The sequence below is a fragment of the Solea solea genome, chromosome 14, assembly GCF_958295425.1.
Source record: "Solea solea chromosome 14, fSolSol10.1, whole genome shotgun sequence".
Classification (NCBI taxonomy): Eukaryota; Metazoa; Chordata; class Actinopteri; order Pleuronectiformes; family Soleidae; genus Solea; species Solea solea.
In genome coordinates, this window is record NC_081147.1 from 14353670 (window position 1) to 14369985 (window position 16316).

Consider the following 16316-nt stretch of genomic DNA (forward strand, 5'->3'; position numbering starts at 1 on the left):
CTATGACTTTTTTTGATGATTTTGGACGACATACTATACTATGACTTTTTTTGATGATTTTGGACGACATACTATACTATGACTTTTTTTGATGATTTTGGACGACATACTATACTATGACTTTTTTTGATGATTTTGGATGACATACTATACTATGATTTTTTTTTAAGTGATTTTGGACGACATACTATAGTATGACTTTTTTTAAGTGATTTTGGACGACATACTATACTATGTCGTTTTTTTTGACTGATTTTGGACGACATACTATACTATGACTTTTTTTAAGTGATTTTGGACGACATACTATACTAAGACTTTTTTTAGGTGATTTTGGACGACATACTATACAATGACTTTTTTAGGTGATTTTCGACGACATACTATACTATGAGTGTTTTTGGTGATTTCGGACGACATACTATACTATGACTTTTTTTGGTGATTTTGGACGACATACTATACTATGACTTTTTTAGGTGATTTTGGACGACATACTATACTATGACTTTTTTATATGATTTTGGAAGACATACTATACTATGACTTTTTTTGGTGATTTTGGATGACTTTTTTTGACAGTTTATATTTGGACATTTTTGACAAACATAATTCTGTGCTGCTACATTTAAATCATTCTCCAAATTGTATATCTATTTCAAACAAATTCAACTCAACTCATTAAGTGCTTATACTGTGATTGTTCATCTTTGGTGACGCTAAGGTGCGCAAGTGAAATAATATTAAGAAAAAAAAGTTAGTGTTCAACCAATTCGCTTTTATGTCCAACCTTGAATGCACTCATTCTCTACAGTAACAGTCTCATGACAGTAAACAACTGGGACATTTTACACACAACCTTTGAAATGAATCATCTATGTTTATACTTTTAAGATAAGAGCTACAAGTGGATCCTTTCAGCAGCTTGATCAAGGGGAAACGTTCGTCCAGCAGGTGGCAGAATTTCCATGAGAACATGAACATTGATTAATTTCAGGTGGAGCTGCTCCTGCACAAAGCCACACTGATGTGAAGGCCATGGTATACTTTCCGTGACTTGGTACATTCCACTGTTGCCCTCTGTGTCGATATATTTGGAATGTTCCACTTTTGTGTTTATCAGCTTCTTCTTCCACGAGACAGAAGCAGGACGAGGACAGCGGAGACAAACATGTGATCACTGCTGCCTGAATGATCCACACATTTCTTGGATGTTCTGTTGACGCTCTGTTCACACCTGCTGTTAACATCCGACCTGAGGGATCCGATCACAGGTGTTCAGATTACACCTGCTAATGCTAATGTGACGTCACTGCTCCACAGTACTGTTACTTTAAGATAATAATTATTAGAAGTAAAAGTACTCATGAAAATAATTACTCGAGTAAGAGTAAATAAGTATGCAGTGAAAAGACTACTCAAGTACTCAAGAGTACAAGTACTGAGTTTGTCTGCATTTATTTTTGAAATATTCAGAGCAACACTTAATTTGAACAGCAATGTTCAAATTAAGACATATTTAATAATAATATTTTAAATAAAACAATAAATACGGTCTTTATAATAAAATAAATAATCTTTGAACTAAAACAATAATATATTCATTATTTGGGAAATGAAATACATCATCGTTTAACTAAAAGTACAGTATCCAATTCAGATGCATCAGTACGGTAAAAGTATACTATACTATGACTTTTTTTGGTGATTTTGCACAACATACTATACTATGACTTTTTTGAGTGATTTTGGACGACATACTATACTATGACTTTTTTGACTAATTTTGGACGACATACTATACTATAAAAGTATTGGTCGGCCGCTCAGCTGCCAGCTGAAATAACTGAGAGCTGAAACCCGGAGACAGGAGACCAGCCTCGGTGTCGGACACAGTAAACAACGAGCCGCTGGTGTGTTTTAAGTCCACTTGGAGCCGAAATCTTCGGCTGTTAGCTGCTGTGCCGTGGCACGGAGTCACGTGACACAACACTTGTCATGTGACTCAACTGGCTGCATTTGATTGGCAAGATTTTGTCAGCCATAGCCAACAGGGAGAGAAATAGATTGCGCATGTAATAAAAAAGTAACGACCGTCTTTATTCAAATATATACTCAAGTAAAAGTAAAAGTATGTTACTACTCCTAAAATTAGCAGTAGTTTTTTTTCGTTTTTTGATGCTGAGAACATAATCCGTTTTTCCATATTTGGTTCAATACAAAAAAGGAAAAGGGGGGCGCTGTTTCCGTATTTTGGTTTTGTCAGAAATACGGATTATACTTTAGTACCCTGACCCCTGACCCCCTTACAGTGCCCTGTGTTATATTTGAAATAAAATGTAGGGGGAGCAATAGATAACAGGAGTAAAATCACCAAAAAACACATTACAAAAGTGATTTTAAAACAGCAGCAGAAGGTTGTTCCACCTGTGGGAGCCGTGGTTTCAGACAAGGCCAAGCAGGACTTTAACATTCAGCAAAAATCTTCAAATCAGTGCAGAAGGCAAAAGTTAACCAGTGTGAGGTCGACAAGGAGAGAGAGATATGGTCATATTTCATGGCTCTGGTTCAAACGTCACTGGAATGCTGGAATTAAAATAGACTTAAGGTGACGAATGATATAGAGATATTTCCGAGTTCTGTGCTGCCATGACTTACGACTGATCTACGGATCAGTGTGTAACACTTAGTCAGTTTATGGGAAGGAACTGAGCATCCATAATAAGTATGTTTTTCTAAGTCTATAATTGCCTTACAAATGAAGATTATTAGGATTTTGTCGCCTTAGAAGAAGCTTTTTTTTTTGTATTATGCACTTTAGACAAGGGCCTGGTTATACAGGGGCAGCCATCTTAAGCAGACATGTTTGTGCAGCGACCTGAACGGACGGCATTTCACATTAAAGTGGGAGATTACAATGGTGAAAGGTTTCGCCCACACACGCAAAAACCAAAGCACAAGTCCACAAAGAAACAAGGATGAAGCGCAGAGAGAGTTGTGGAAGTCTCACTATTTCTTACACACTGCACCTTTAAAGGTCTGCTATGTTTAATCTTGTGATGGTTGCATTTTTACAAAGTTGAGGCCTGTGTTATCTTTCCAGTTGGAGGGTGAAGCCAGGAGTCGGGGACGCGCATCCAGCTGCCTGTGTGGTCTCTGCGCTCGTTCACGTGCATGTAAACACCTGACCACTGCAGGGAGACACGGGCGGCGCTGCTGGTGTCTGATGACAGCCGGAATTCTACTTTTTTCCACCCCCCTTTTATCGGAGCCGTGTGTGCCCGCATGGCGGATGTGGGGGTGTTTGCGGCGGAGCGGGATCAGACTGCGCTGCGGGACTACAGGCGGCGCACTCGGCTCTACTGCATGAATGGCGGACAGCACCTGCAGATCCTGCCTGATGGGACGGTGCGGGGCCACAGGAGGAAGGAGGAGGAGGAGGAGGAGGATGCTCACAGTAAGACCGCAGCACAGTCACAGAGCCGCTCACTCACATCCAGGTCAGGCCTTTACAGCATGATGCGTTCACTGCCTCTGCTGCAGGAGTGTCAGGTACAGAGAGCAGGAGGAGAGAAAAACAAACACTCCTCCCATTCATGACCAGTGGTGTGCACAGACACTTGGAAGGACAGGGGTGAAATGAAAAGGGCACCACTAGTATATCATTGAATATCATGTCCTTTAAGGACACTCTTTTGGGACACGGTCATGTAGGGACAGTAGGGAACTTCATAACGGCACCATTATGATTTGAATGGTACTCAAATAGGAAACAACGTTGCAAGGGGCATCTACAAAGCTGCACAGTCAGGCTGGCATTTCCATTTTGGCCGTGTCAGCGAGACACGTAGCATGGCCTTGTACCGGTGCACTGACAACGAACAACGACACAACAGACAACAACAGAGCAGCTTGGGTTATTTTCGGCGCAGTTTGTGGCTGTTTGTCTCAACTCAAACTTTGTGTGAAAATAAACTGCGGGCGTTGAAGAAACACCGGTCACCAGGGAGTTACGCTTTTCAGTCGCCCAATCGGCTGACTGTCGTGGGTCTAGCTCCCCCTAATGGAAAATGCATACTGTACTGAACAGTTCCACGCTACTATAAGGCATCAAATCACTTTCCTCCACTAGAAAGTCACACCTGTAGAAATATTTACATTTATATTTAACTTTAGTGGCCACAAAAAGGGCAGCAGGGCACTTCCTTGTGTTTTTACCACTCTAGAGGACAGGCAGAATTGTTGTCTATTAGGGCACCAGGGGGAGGGGCAATTGCCCCCCTGTGCACACCACTGTTCATAACTACATGTTTTACACATGTAAAGGGGGCACTGCTAATTTCTGACATGCTATACATCTGTGATCTGTGTCTTAGGGCTGGACAAGAATTCAATTACAATATGTATCATATGGACAAAAGTATTTGGTCACACCTGTTAATTATTGAATTGGGGCCATTTTTCCAGGCTTTGATTCAGTGAAGGACAAACTAAACACTTCAGCATACAAGGACATTTTGGTGTGGAAGCTGTTTGATGACATCATCACAGTCCCTGTTGGTGTGGTGGTCAGGCGTCCCAATACTTTTGTCCCTATAGTGAATGTCTCAGAGTTTCATATACAGTATATATCAACGTGTTAATGTTTAAACACACTTTGAGTGTTTTGCCGCAGAATTGCAAATTGTTTATGAGTTTAACTAAAGTGTCTTTTGTTTTCTGCCCATAAAATATTGTCATATAACGACATTTGACAAAGATTTGAAACGTATTTAGCATGATAATGCTACCATCAGTCCCCTGACTCTTGCTTTAAAGGTAATTTTCTAATCTGCCAGTAATAGTAATAATAATAATAAAAATAGTAAAATAGCTCATTTATTATCTAGGATCTATGTTTTCACTGCAACATGATGTAGAGCAATAATATGGATTAAGTACATACTGTATATGAAACCAATCAAACAAATTAAAGATGCAGCACTTTTTAGGACTCTGTTGTTGCAGCACTAATCTCACACAGCCGTCATTCATTTATTCAGTCGTTTTAAACGCTGCTGTTGTCATTTCAACATTTTCCCCTCCTCTCAGCTGTTTTAAAGATCAAAGCTGTTGACCGGGGTGTGGTGGTCATCCAGGGAACAGAAGCAGGCCGATATCTGGCAATGAGCGATGAGGGACTTCTGTACAGCTCAGTGAGTATGCACTCTGCATGAGTTATGGCGAAGTAAATTAGACTATTAAACTTGATGATGCAGCAGTCATTTCAACATAAATCGTTCGTGATCATATTTATATACGTGGCAAATGATCACTCACCAATAGAGTGTTGACCCAAGCTTCAAATCTTAACTAATCTCCAGCTGCTAATGTTTTTTTTTTTTCTCATAAGGTTTGTTATTTTCTCTCTCTCTCTCAGCCCACAGTCACTGATGAATCTTACTTCCTGGAGAAACTGGAGGAGAATCACTACAACACATACCAGGCTCAGAAATATCAGGAGAGGGGCTGGTACGTGGCTCTGAAAAAGAACGGAAAACCTAAAGCAGGTCCAAGAACTCACATCGGACAGAAGGCCGTCTTCTTCCTGCCCCGCCAGCTGGACGGCTCCGGGGAGTAAAGATGTTTTTCTCCAACTCTACTAAAAAGGACTGGAGGCTGCTTAAGGAAAATATTTGTTTTTGTGAAAGAAGACGTGCAGGTATGAAGTGCTGGACTGCAGGGGAAAGCAGTGGTCCTGTCCTGATGTCTATTTATCAGAGAAATCACGAGCGACACTTTTCCTTTTATTACTAACAATGATCTTTTTCTCAAAAAAACACATGTATTCACAACATCCATGTCCTATTTTAATGAGTGAATCCAGGTCATCTCATGTTGACACCATCACTGGTGTCCAGTCTTCATTTTAACATGAAAGAAGAACACAGTACGGATACTCTGCTGATATCATACTATTTATATTAGTTGTTCTCAAACCAAAGGTCATTTTGGGTGGTTGTGAGGCATGAAAAATAAACACTCCCACCTACTTTTTTCTTTTGTAGCAAACAGAAAAAAACTGTTTCCAGATGTGGATAAAAATTGGTGGGAATTGGTAATTTATTTCTCATGAGGCTCTGGATTGAGGTATCATGGCAGGAACTGCTTCAAAAAGATCACTATGACCTAAGAGAAATATTAAAAACGTCCCGTTCCCTCATACTTCATGGCACTGACTTGAATGTTTAATGACTCACGATGTAACTCGACGTTCACATGCTCCAAGTCCTGTCTCGTTCGATTTTCCTGTCATTTATTTCATCCTGAGGGTGAAAAATTAAGTCGATAAAACTTTCAATATATAAAAGCTTCAAAGTCATGTATGGGCAGAAATAGAGACCACAGCTGTCAGCTGTGAATAAAAAGTGACATTAACACAGTTTCACCTCCAGTCTGCTGTTACTTTTCAAAATGACCCACATTTGTGTGAGTGTTGAGTTTTGCCACAGCACTTTAGTTTCCTCACCCTCACATGTAAATGACAGCAGATGATAAACCTCCTCTCTGGGTTTGGATTATATAAAAATGTCACACACAGCGGTTATTAATCCGGACAAGAGATGAGACTCGTTCAAAGTGACATTTATTCAACACTAAACATTTTCTGTACAGTTTCATAACAACAAAACCCCAAGACTGCAGCTCTACATCACACAGAAAGAAGCATAATGGGGTCTGTGTCAAAGCCATGGCAGAAGTATGCAGTGAAAGATTCACGGGAAACATTTCAATTTGCTGGATCAGCCTTAGATCTAAATGAACTCCAACTGACAGTTTTTGATTCATGATTAAGTGTGCAGTATCATTACTGACTTACCATTTCCTCCTGATTAAAAACACACACAAAAAAATACATCTTTCTTTGCTGCATCATAGAATTCATGACTTCCATGTGTGAGACTTGTTGAAAACATCCTTTCTGGGTTTTATCAGCTATGTTTCTAAAAGTGCACCTGCATACAACATTCTTTGATATATATATTTAATATCCACAAAATAGCTGACATTTTGCAACTCGAAAAAAGAAAAGAAAGAAAAGGTTGAGCCCCTTCCCTGCCTAAAATATGAACACCATCCCCAATTGGTGAATTAAATGTTAAGGCAAAGACCAAATTGGAAAAAGACTCTTGGATAATGTGCTCCTAATGCTTCAGCGAGATCATTAGCAGCTGAAACACCGACAGCCAAAGACCGTTTTCTCCAATTACAGAGGGTTTTTTTTGCTGACGGTGACTGTGACTCCTAATCCACTGACTCACTGCTGAGTCACTCAAAGGTCACGCTGTTTTAGGCAACGTGAAGCAGAAAATGTGCTCCTGCGCCCTAAAAATAAAAACTAATTTTGGTTGCGGTCACTGTTCGAAAACCTGTGTCCCCCTCACAGTCACCTGACTTTTGTTGTCATGTGGTTCTTAGTTGCTGCTTCTTCTTATTTATTTAGATTTATTTTCAAAGCAACATTATCTTAGATCTTATATGCAACTTAAAATCTCTTTTTCCAACAAGGTTAGTTTCACCTGTCTCAATGTACAACAGAACATTTTAGAGGCAAAAGCCGTAACATTTAACACACAGTTGTCGTGTCAATGTGCTTTTTGTGTGTGAATTGTGTTCAAAGCCCCTGATGAACAGATTTTACAATGTTTAAAAGGTAAAAGGGAGAAAAAGAACACTGCCATCTTCTGGCTAAAAAGGGCAACACTACTTAAAGCCAACAGGTGAGTGGACTACTGTACTGTGTTGATGCATATAATAGCATTCACAACCTAATTTGCCTTTTTAAGTGTATGTGTGGTGTCTACAAACAGCCCATAATAGTCACAATTAAAGATTTAGTGCAGATTACACTAACAAGTGTGTTACATGCTATGACCAGCCTTCAGAGTGCTGTATTATACATCATACCTGTTGGCTTCAAGTGTTACCAACACGAGACTCTCCTACTTAACGGACTTCAAGGGCAGACGCATGCTCGTATGCTACCATCAAATGATATAAGGCATTACTTAAACGTTACAGACTGAGATTTAAATAGCACTTAACATTCACCACTAATGAGTACACTGAGGAACTATTACTGTTAACATTTTCCCATTAAGTTTCAAAACAAAATAAAACAAGTGATACAATTCCTGAATATTTTATTGAGACTCAACTTCACCTATAACTCGTCTGTTGGATTTCTCGTGGAGCATCTTCAGTTTTAATTCCTCGGTTCTTTTCCATCGTGTCCATTCTTCCACAACCGTCATCCTACATTTGTTTTACTGGAAGATGTAAAAGTCTGATTTAATAAAAACAAAAAAGTGCACTTTCTTTGTCCATGTTCAACTGCTGATTCTAATGATGCAACAAAACTCAAACTCAGCCACTGATTTAATGCCGTTGAACATCAAATAAACAGCACAAAACTGGTTCACTAGTTCCATGAAGTGTGATATAGATCAATTATAAGAACCAGGAAAAAACCCTCAAACTGATTAATCAATTGTCCACATGCATTTATGTGAAATGCATTTAGTGATTGATTGAGCAATGAATCATTGCAGCCCTAGATGTAACTTGTGTCACAAGATCGAAACACAGACACAGAGAGAGTCGTGTGGAGCTGACGGGCTCAATCGCCATCGTGTGAACTCATTTGACAGTAATTTCTATGTAAAGGACATTTGTTTGTATTGTTATTATTACTGTTGTTACACACTACAGTCTTAAGAAACACACTGTATTCTTAGTGAGTGAAGAATCAATGTCAGATTGTTTTTAAACAAAGTAAACAGTCACTCATCACTCAGCGTAAAAGGATTATCATGTACTGTATGTACTTGTCTCAGGTGAGACACCTGGCTCACATGATGAGTGTACACAAGAATGACATTTACCTCTAATAGATGAAGAGCACCCTTGTTCGGGGAAGAGTGGCATAGGCGGGATCAGCTAATTTCCGCACTCTGGAGTAGTTAACGAAGCCTCTGATGAACAGCATGAAGCCTAAAGTCCAAAGAAACAAGAGGCGACACAAGGAGTTAAATGGATTCAAACTTAGACAAGTGCCATTTGTTAATAAACTAACGCTTCTCACTTACCCAGAGCCAGGAAGACCCACCACAACCAGTACTGACCATCAAAGTAACCAGGAAAGTAGGTGGAAAACTGTAACAAGATAGTGTGGGTGAGTGTTTCAGGCCTGCTGTAAAACAATACTGGGACAAACTACTGCAGTGGCAGTTATAAGCAGCAGCAGCAGCAGCAGTAGTAATCATGCACCTAGAGACCATATTAAGTAAACAGCTCTTACCCTGACGATAAGAACCCATTTGATGAGGGACAGGCCAAAGCCAGAGATGGCTCCATACCGACCAGCAGCTGATGTGGTCAAACAGAACGACAAGAAGAAGCCAATCCAGTTGAAGAGGAACGCCACTGGTGAGGCAGAGGGAGACCGTAATTAATGGAAAAGGAAATAATTTCATATAAAAACACTAAGCTGCTTTAAATATGGCAGTCTATATGTGCCATATATCCATGACTGATGGAGTGGTGAAAAGATTAAAGCTAGAACACATTCTCCTGCTTAAAGACAACTTAAGAGGGAAAATAAACTTGTACTTTGGATGAGCTGTTACATGAGCCACATTCAGTTAGAAAAACAAAGGAGAGCATGGACTGTTTCATGTTCAGCCAACAGATCACTCTGTGTATACACATACATAATCTTTAACTGGTTACAAATCAGTTTAATGCAAGTGACAATGAACATCATTCAGCTATTAGGAAGAAACGAACGGTGGACTCATCATCTACAGAAAAGCTTCAGGAGTTCTTTCTTACTGAAGAAAGTGAGCATGAAGATGCCGTCGTTTCCTATTCGCAGCTGATCAGCATCCTCAAAGTCATCTCTAGCCACAAAGTCGTCCTCCTGAAACAGCAACAACAAGCGTGTGAATATGTTACATTAATTGTCTTTACCTGGAAAAGGTATCAGAGTAAGATGAGAAATGTACCGTGACTCTTCCATTGACCAGAGGCACGGCAGTCTCTACTTTGCTTCTCTCAGCTTCATCATAGGAGGGCAGAGTGGTGGCAACACTGTAAGATGGAGGGTTGGGAAATCTTCCTCCATCTTCCTTGTATTCAAAGAAGGCTGTGGAGGTAAAAAAAGAAGAAGAAAAAAGGTGCGTGTTAATGTATCATACATTAACATGTATATATTATATTTAATTAAACAACATTGCAGATTCAGGATTCACACAGGGGAAAAGCAAATTATAAAATAAAAATGAGATCTATGACTAAATGGGAAAAGAACAGCACTGATCTTGGATCACTCTCCACTAACAGACATACACAGAGCTGTTGATGAAGTCAATGTCCAAAGTCCAAAACTAATAATTTTGAAATTAATGTGATCGTAAATGTAAAAATGTTGGTGACAAACCCAAACTTGTTAAATATTTACTGGTTTATTTTAATTTTTTTTTACTGCTGACAAACATAAATCTCACTTCTTTCACACATAAACAGATAAACACAGGCTCAGGACAGGGAGGGAAAAAGGCAGGATAAAAAGACTGTATATGTATGGAAGAATGTGTCTCTATTATTGTTTATGTTCCATCTCAAGACTTGTCTTTTTGTTTTACCTTTGCTTATCTGGGACATTTGGCAGTAATCCAAACTCAAACACAAACAGCATTTAACCCGATCCCTGGACTCACACAGGAGGAGCTCAAGGCTGCACCCACTTGTGCAACATTTCAACCTCTGTCCTCTCGGGAAGTGAGACTGGAGACATGAGAGCTTTCCTGAAAGGCCTTGCATTAAAAACTCCTCCACTCCACAACACTGATCTCAGTCCAGAGCAGAGGTCGTCTGCATACACTTGCATAAATATTGATGAACCAATATCCTGTTCTATGCTTGTGTTCCCCAACAATGACATTTTAGACATGAGGTATGTTTTCATGAGCCTGGTTTATGCACATATATGATATGCACATAACAACACCTGAATAGACACAGAAAAGTCTTAAAAATATCACATTCAAGTTTTTACACTTAAGGGAGGTGGAAAAGATGGTATATTACTAAAAAGGTAGATGTGAATGGAAACAGTTTCAGTAAATTAAAGAGGACATGTAGAAATCATGTGACTTGAGCATCCTCCCACTTCCACATTTTGCTGTACTGAGAAAAAAAACAGCTGAATCGGTGGATACAGCAGACGAGAGAGGAAACCACAACATTCCTCCACTTAGTGCAAGAAGCAAATATTATTACAATCGTGAACTGAAGCAGCAACAAAACTTTGCTTTACTTTTGTTCCATTACTAAATGATTGTATTATATTGTAATATATACATATAATTGTATATTATTATAAAGATGGCACTAATAGATTCTAGGTCATGAGGCTGTGAAGTTTACTGACCGGCATTTGCTGCAGAAACACTGCTATAGGGCGGTGGTGCGTCCTGAGCTGCACCCTCCTGGGATGGTTCCTCCTCATTCACCAGCTGTTAATTACAGTTAACAGAGTTAATGAATGAACAAACTGGGCCACATTTAAAACACAAGCCTTCATCAAATATCTGCTTGTTGGTCGTGATGAAAACAAAACTTAGCAGGTGTCATTTAGGAAGAGACAGAACACAGTGGCATCAATTACACTTAGTGTCTTAACAGAGTTGGCCAATAAAGATATTTTATATCCACATCTGCTGTGACATATGTATGATAAATAATATGTTAATTTCACTACAGAAGAGATTAAATGACCTGTGCCATTGGGCAAAAGGAAAGACATATCAGTATCAGTTATGTGATCAAGTACTACTGATATATCAGCATACCGTGCATCACTACCAAGTATCCGGCTCATGAAATGCCATTGGTGAAAAATGTCAACCTGTGCCTTTCAAAATGCCCTCGAAATGGCAACATATTCACACAAACCAAAAGTATTCAGGTTCTTCTCGATACTTGGGTGTACAGGCACAAAGAAACCAGGGAAAAGCACACGTAACATCCTTTTTAATATAGAAAAACACACATACACCACAAAGTAGCTCCTGTTTGCATTTATCACAAGTTGGGATGTACCAACTGCTTAACCAGTTTAACCTGCAATATTTATTTGTAAGTGGATCTTACAAAAATCCGCCCATAATGGACATGTCTGCAAACATGTATATTCTTATGAGAGAAGCTGCACTGACATGTTAACAGGTTTAGTCCCACCAGATCCAGATCACCTCAGAACACTCCTGCTTAGGCCTTTTAAAAATAACAGACACCGTTGACTCACAAGCTGCTAATGTAACTGAGCCACTGATGAGTAACCAATTTAATACAAAAGTATATTAAACATTTGTATTAGGGGTTAGAAATGTGTTTTGGTATAAGCCAACGATATTAATCGCCAGTTGAGGCCTTCCCGTCAACAAGTGTCGGTGCAGCAGCTCGTAGTTTCCTTCGGTGACAGCGGGCTAATGTTGACTGGTGTTAGCCGCTAACAGCGTGGCAGTAAACGGTCACTTACCTCCTGGTATCTGACGTTGCTGTTTTGTTCCGCCATTGTGGAAGAGAAGCGAGACGTTACACACGTCCTTGAGGCGCTTGAGTTGTCACGGTGTGATGTGTGAAGGGAATGTCGCCGTCGAAATAGCAGCAGTGAGTTAAAGCCTTTCACCTAGTCGGCCATCTCCTTCCTTCTCCCTCCTGACTGTTTGCTCTGGTGCTACCTTCAATGACTGTCGGAAACTCGCCGACTCTTTTGTGTCAACAATAAATCGCTTCAGCGATAACTGAGAAGAAGACCAAGGAGTAGTGTCTCCAAAAAACAAAATATACAGTAAATTATTGAGATGTGGATTACGAAATGGTATTTTATATTACATAATATATATATATGTTTATTTTTGTTTTTAATATAGCCCAGTGTGAGGCCCACATTGAATTGTGTTTTCAATTGTATTTCATCACAGTTCTAAAAGGTGCTTTTCACTATGCTTCAAAATCTGAGGTTATACACCATCATTTCTACTTAATTCTTTTACAAATTGTGTATTCATTTATAGTTTTCCTCTTTACCTTACATGTTAATAAATTTATTTATTTTGACTTTTTTTATACCTGCCTTTTAAAGGTTACCTTTGCTTTATAAATAAAACTGCCTATTTTACAATCTGTTCACTAGATTAGTTTGAAAAGTTGTTAAATTTCAAATGAGATTTACCAAAATGTGCTGAATGTTTTTGGGTGCTTACAGATGATAACACAATAAAGGATAAGTACTGCATGTTGAAACTGTTGAGTGCAGTTGTTAAGTATGTGAACTTTGCTCCCCCCATTTTTAAAGAAAGCAGTTTCATTTTCAACATGCCACTTCTGGTGTTGGGAGTTTTACATGGATCACATGAAGGCAGCACGGGTTGTTCCATGTTGTCATGTGACTCGAGACAACAGCACTAATCCCAAAACACATTCAAGGTATAAAAATGAAACTCACTTTATTACAAAGAGCAAACATATGCACAGCTGTATGAACAGTCACATGACTGCGCGTGAGCCTGTGCTTTAGTTTACCAGCACCAGATTAGATCCGAGTTGTGATCATCATGGCACTGCTTGATGTCCACCAGCGTGCCTCCATCAGGGGGCGAAAGAATCATTTCAACAAAAACACCTCATGAACTAACAAAGTTTGAAGATCTCATGAGATCAGTCCACGGACAGTGACTCCACCAGCTTATTGTGCACGTGCATCATCCCTGGTGAGAAACAGCAAGATTTGACATCAGCACGATTTCAAAGATCCTTGTCGGTGTTTTATTACAAGTGAAATACAGTAATTTGAAGCTTCGTGGTTTTGCCTCACCTTTAAAGTACTTCACAGTTTTGACCCGCAGCTCCAGTGTGGCATCCTCGTCACATACGAACACAGTTTGTGGGTGCTGCTGGAAAGCAGACACTGTCCACATGTGATTCACACCGTCCTCTATCGCTTTGTATAAAGCGAATGCCTTGTGTGCTCCGGTGATGAGAATCATGACCTGAGAAACAGCAGAAATTCAATTGTGTGTTTTTTATAGTGTGTCAGAAAAATTACATCAGCAAACACATAAAAATCCCTGTAGGCTGAACTTTGAAGTCAGCCAACTCTCCATCTAGTATTTTTTATATGTCTATTTTGCACAATGAAGAACATGTACTGTATATCTACATGTTCAAGAGCATGTTAAATATCATATTAATTTCATGACAGAAGAGACTAAATGACCTCTGCATTTGGTCATAGGGAAAATAGGTATTGTATATATCGACATATGAGATATCGGCAAAAAGTCCAATATTGTGCATCCCTAATTCTCTGGCTTCATGAGGCTGGCGTTCGTGATCGGGCCATAATAAATAAATGACAGAAATCAAATCAATCCTAACACAAAACACGTGAAGCAAGAGAAGGACAAAATGGCTTCGAACCTCTTTGGCGGCCATGACAGTGCCCACTCCCACAGTCAGAGCCATGGTGGGCACCTTTGTGAGATCCCCATCGAAGAATCTGGCGTTCGCTATGATCGTGTCCTTTGCCAGAGTCTTGACTCTGGTTCTGGAAACCAAGCTTGAACCCGGCTCATTAAAGGCGATGTGGCCATCGGGTCCAATACCTAACATGGAACAGTGAGAGCACTTTCAGCTGAGACAATCACATGATGATGTCACAACGTGCTATTGGTTCACCGAGGCGTCCTGACCTCCAACAAAGAGCTCGATCCCCCCGGCTGCTGTTATCTTCTCCTCAAAGGCTTCACACTCTGCTTTCAGGTCGGCTGCGTTGCCATCCAGGATGTGTGTGTTCTCCGCTCGTATGTCTACGTGCTTAAAGAAGTTGTTCCACATGAAGGAGTGGTAGCTCTCAGGATGAGCTTGAGGAAGTCCTAGGAGAGATTTTAAAACAGGTTGTTGATGGAAGATCACAGCTTTTACCAGGGGTGTCAAACTGCTGGCTCAGGGGACATTCCTTGTTGGTTAAAGTGGCCCTTCTACGAGACAACAAAATCAGCAGTGGCTCTGTAACCACATCATGAGTAGTAAGGGTAGTGGCACCTCACCTACATATTCATCCATGTTGAAAGTCTTTACAAACTGGAATGAGATTTCTCCATTCTTGTAGTACTCGATCAGTTTCTTGTAACAACCCAGAGGTGTGCTTCCTGAGAGAAGTCGGCAAAAAAAACAAACACAAACGATGATGATGTAAAACAATTAGACAATTCTTATAGATTCATGCATTCATATTTGACCTTTCTGGAATAATGTAAGAGCTTTCATTCTTTATTATTCACACATACATATCATACAGGCACACTGTGTGAGTTCTTTCCGCCTGTAACACAGAGTCAGCAGATTTCCAGGGAGTTATTTTCTCTTGAAGTTAGTCAGAAGCTGACTTAAAGTGCTTTATTTTCACTTTGTGTTTTGTGGGCCTATTTGATTTTCACCTCGACTTGAAAAGAGGATTTATTTTATTTTATTTTTCATTTGTTTTACAGCATTTTGACATAATCCATCCACCTCAGTGTGACTGACCAAAACAAACAACATGAGGGGATTCTTCTGGAGCTTTTCTGGATTTGAACATAATGTCTCTGGCCTACAGTGTGTGGGATAATGAGCTGCTGCTGCTGCTGCTGCTGTTGCTGCTGCTGCTTACCTGTGGGCAGCCCCAAAGTGAAGTATCTGTCCGGACCAGGTTTGAAGAGTAAAATCCTGTTTCTGATGTATTTTGCAGCCCATTCACTCGCCTGATCGTAGTCATTGAGGATGATCAGCTTCATGGTTCTGATGGAAAACAGAGAAGGACGCTGTTTCTGTAAATGAGCGAACGAAAACGCACTCACACACACCTCAAACAGACTTTAGACTCATGGAGGAAATCACACCATCACATCAGCAGCAACATCAGTGGAGTCAAAAAGCTGCTGCTGCTGCTGCTGCTGCTTTTACGCACCGCGTGAATAAAGGTGATAAAAGTGCGGTTGTTATTTCCCGTCCTGGTCAAAGACAAAGAAGAAGAAAAGAGTTAGAACAAACAGCAGCGCTTCCTCGGAGTGTGTGAGTGCTGTTTCTTCTTACTGAGCGCACACACACACAGAAAGAGACCGACAGGATCTGGACTGATCATGTGATTCCTTCCTGCAGGAGGAGACAAACAGCGTCTCACCGCGGAGGAGGAGGACATGACGACAATCGACCATTCAATACTTTTTAAA

General features: G+C 40.0%; 3 protein-coding genes across 5 annotated transcripts; 1 reads left to right on the forward strand and 2 right to left on the reverse strand.

Annotated features, from left to right (window-relative positions):
* The first annotated feature begins 3106 nt into the window (after positions 1-3106).
* fgf1a (fibroblast growth factor 1a) lies at positions 3107-6020 on the forward strand. Of its 2 annotated transcripts, none has more exons than XM_058650277.1 (3): positions 3107-3457; positions 5092-5195; positions 5420-6020. In XM_058650277.1, exons 1-3 carry the CDS (start codon positions 3286-3288, stop codon positions 5618-5620), a joined length of 477 nt encoding a protein of 158 aa, XP_058506260.1. In that variant the 5' UTR covers positions 3107-3285; the 3' UTR covers positions 5621-6020. The 2 variants fall into 2 exon arrangements, with proteins under 2 accessions (XP_058506260.1, XP_058506261.1); XM_058650278.1 differs by having other exon boundaries at positions 3287-3500.
* Positions 6021-6608: 588 nt separating this feature from the next.
* Positions 6609-12781, reverse strand: LOC131472819 (NEDD4 family-interacting protein 1-like). Its single transcript, XM_058650276.1, has 8 exons — positions 12584-12781; positions 11474-11558; positions 10047-10186; positions 9874-9961; positions 9341-9465; positions 9129-9195; positions 8925-9033; positions 6609-8309 (listed from the first exon to the last, which is right to left on the reverse strand). Exons 1-7 carry the CDS (start codon positions 12617-12619, stop codon positions 8927-8929), a joined length of 648 nt encoding a protein of 215 aa, XP_058506259.1. The 5' UTR covers positions 12620-12781; the 3' UTR covers positions 6609-8309; positions 8925-8926.
* A 746-nt stretch (positions 12782-13527) lies between these two features.
* On the reverse strand, positions 13528-16221 carry gnpda1 (glucosamine-6-phosphate deaminase 1). 2 transcript variants are annotated; one of them, XM_058650003.1, is made up of 7 exons: positions 16055-16221; positions 15758-15885; positions 15156-15257; positions 14799-14981; positions 14527-14711; positions 13922-14096; positions 13528-13814 (listed from the first exon to the last, which is right to left on the reverse strand). In XM_058650003.1, the coding sequence occupies exons 2-7, from the start codon at positions 15879-15881 to the stop codon at positions 13765-13767; spliced, it is 819 nt and encodes a 272-aa protein (XP_058505986.1). In that variant the 5' UTR covers positions 15882-15885; positions 16055-16221; the 3' UTR covers positions 13528-13764. The 2 variants fall into 2 exon arrangements, with proteins under 2 accessions (XP_058505986.1, XP_058505987.1); XM_058650004.1 differs by having other exon boundaries at positions 15987-16221.
* Between the last annotated feature and the right edge of the window lie 95 nt (positions 16222-16316).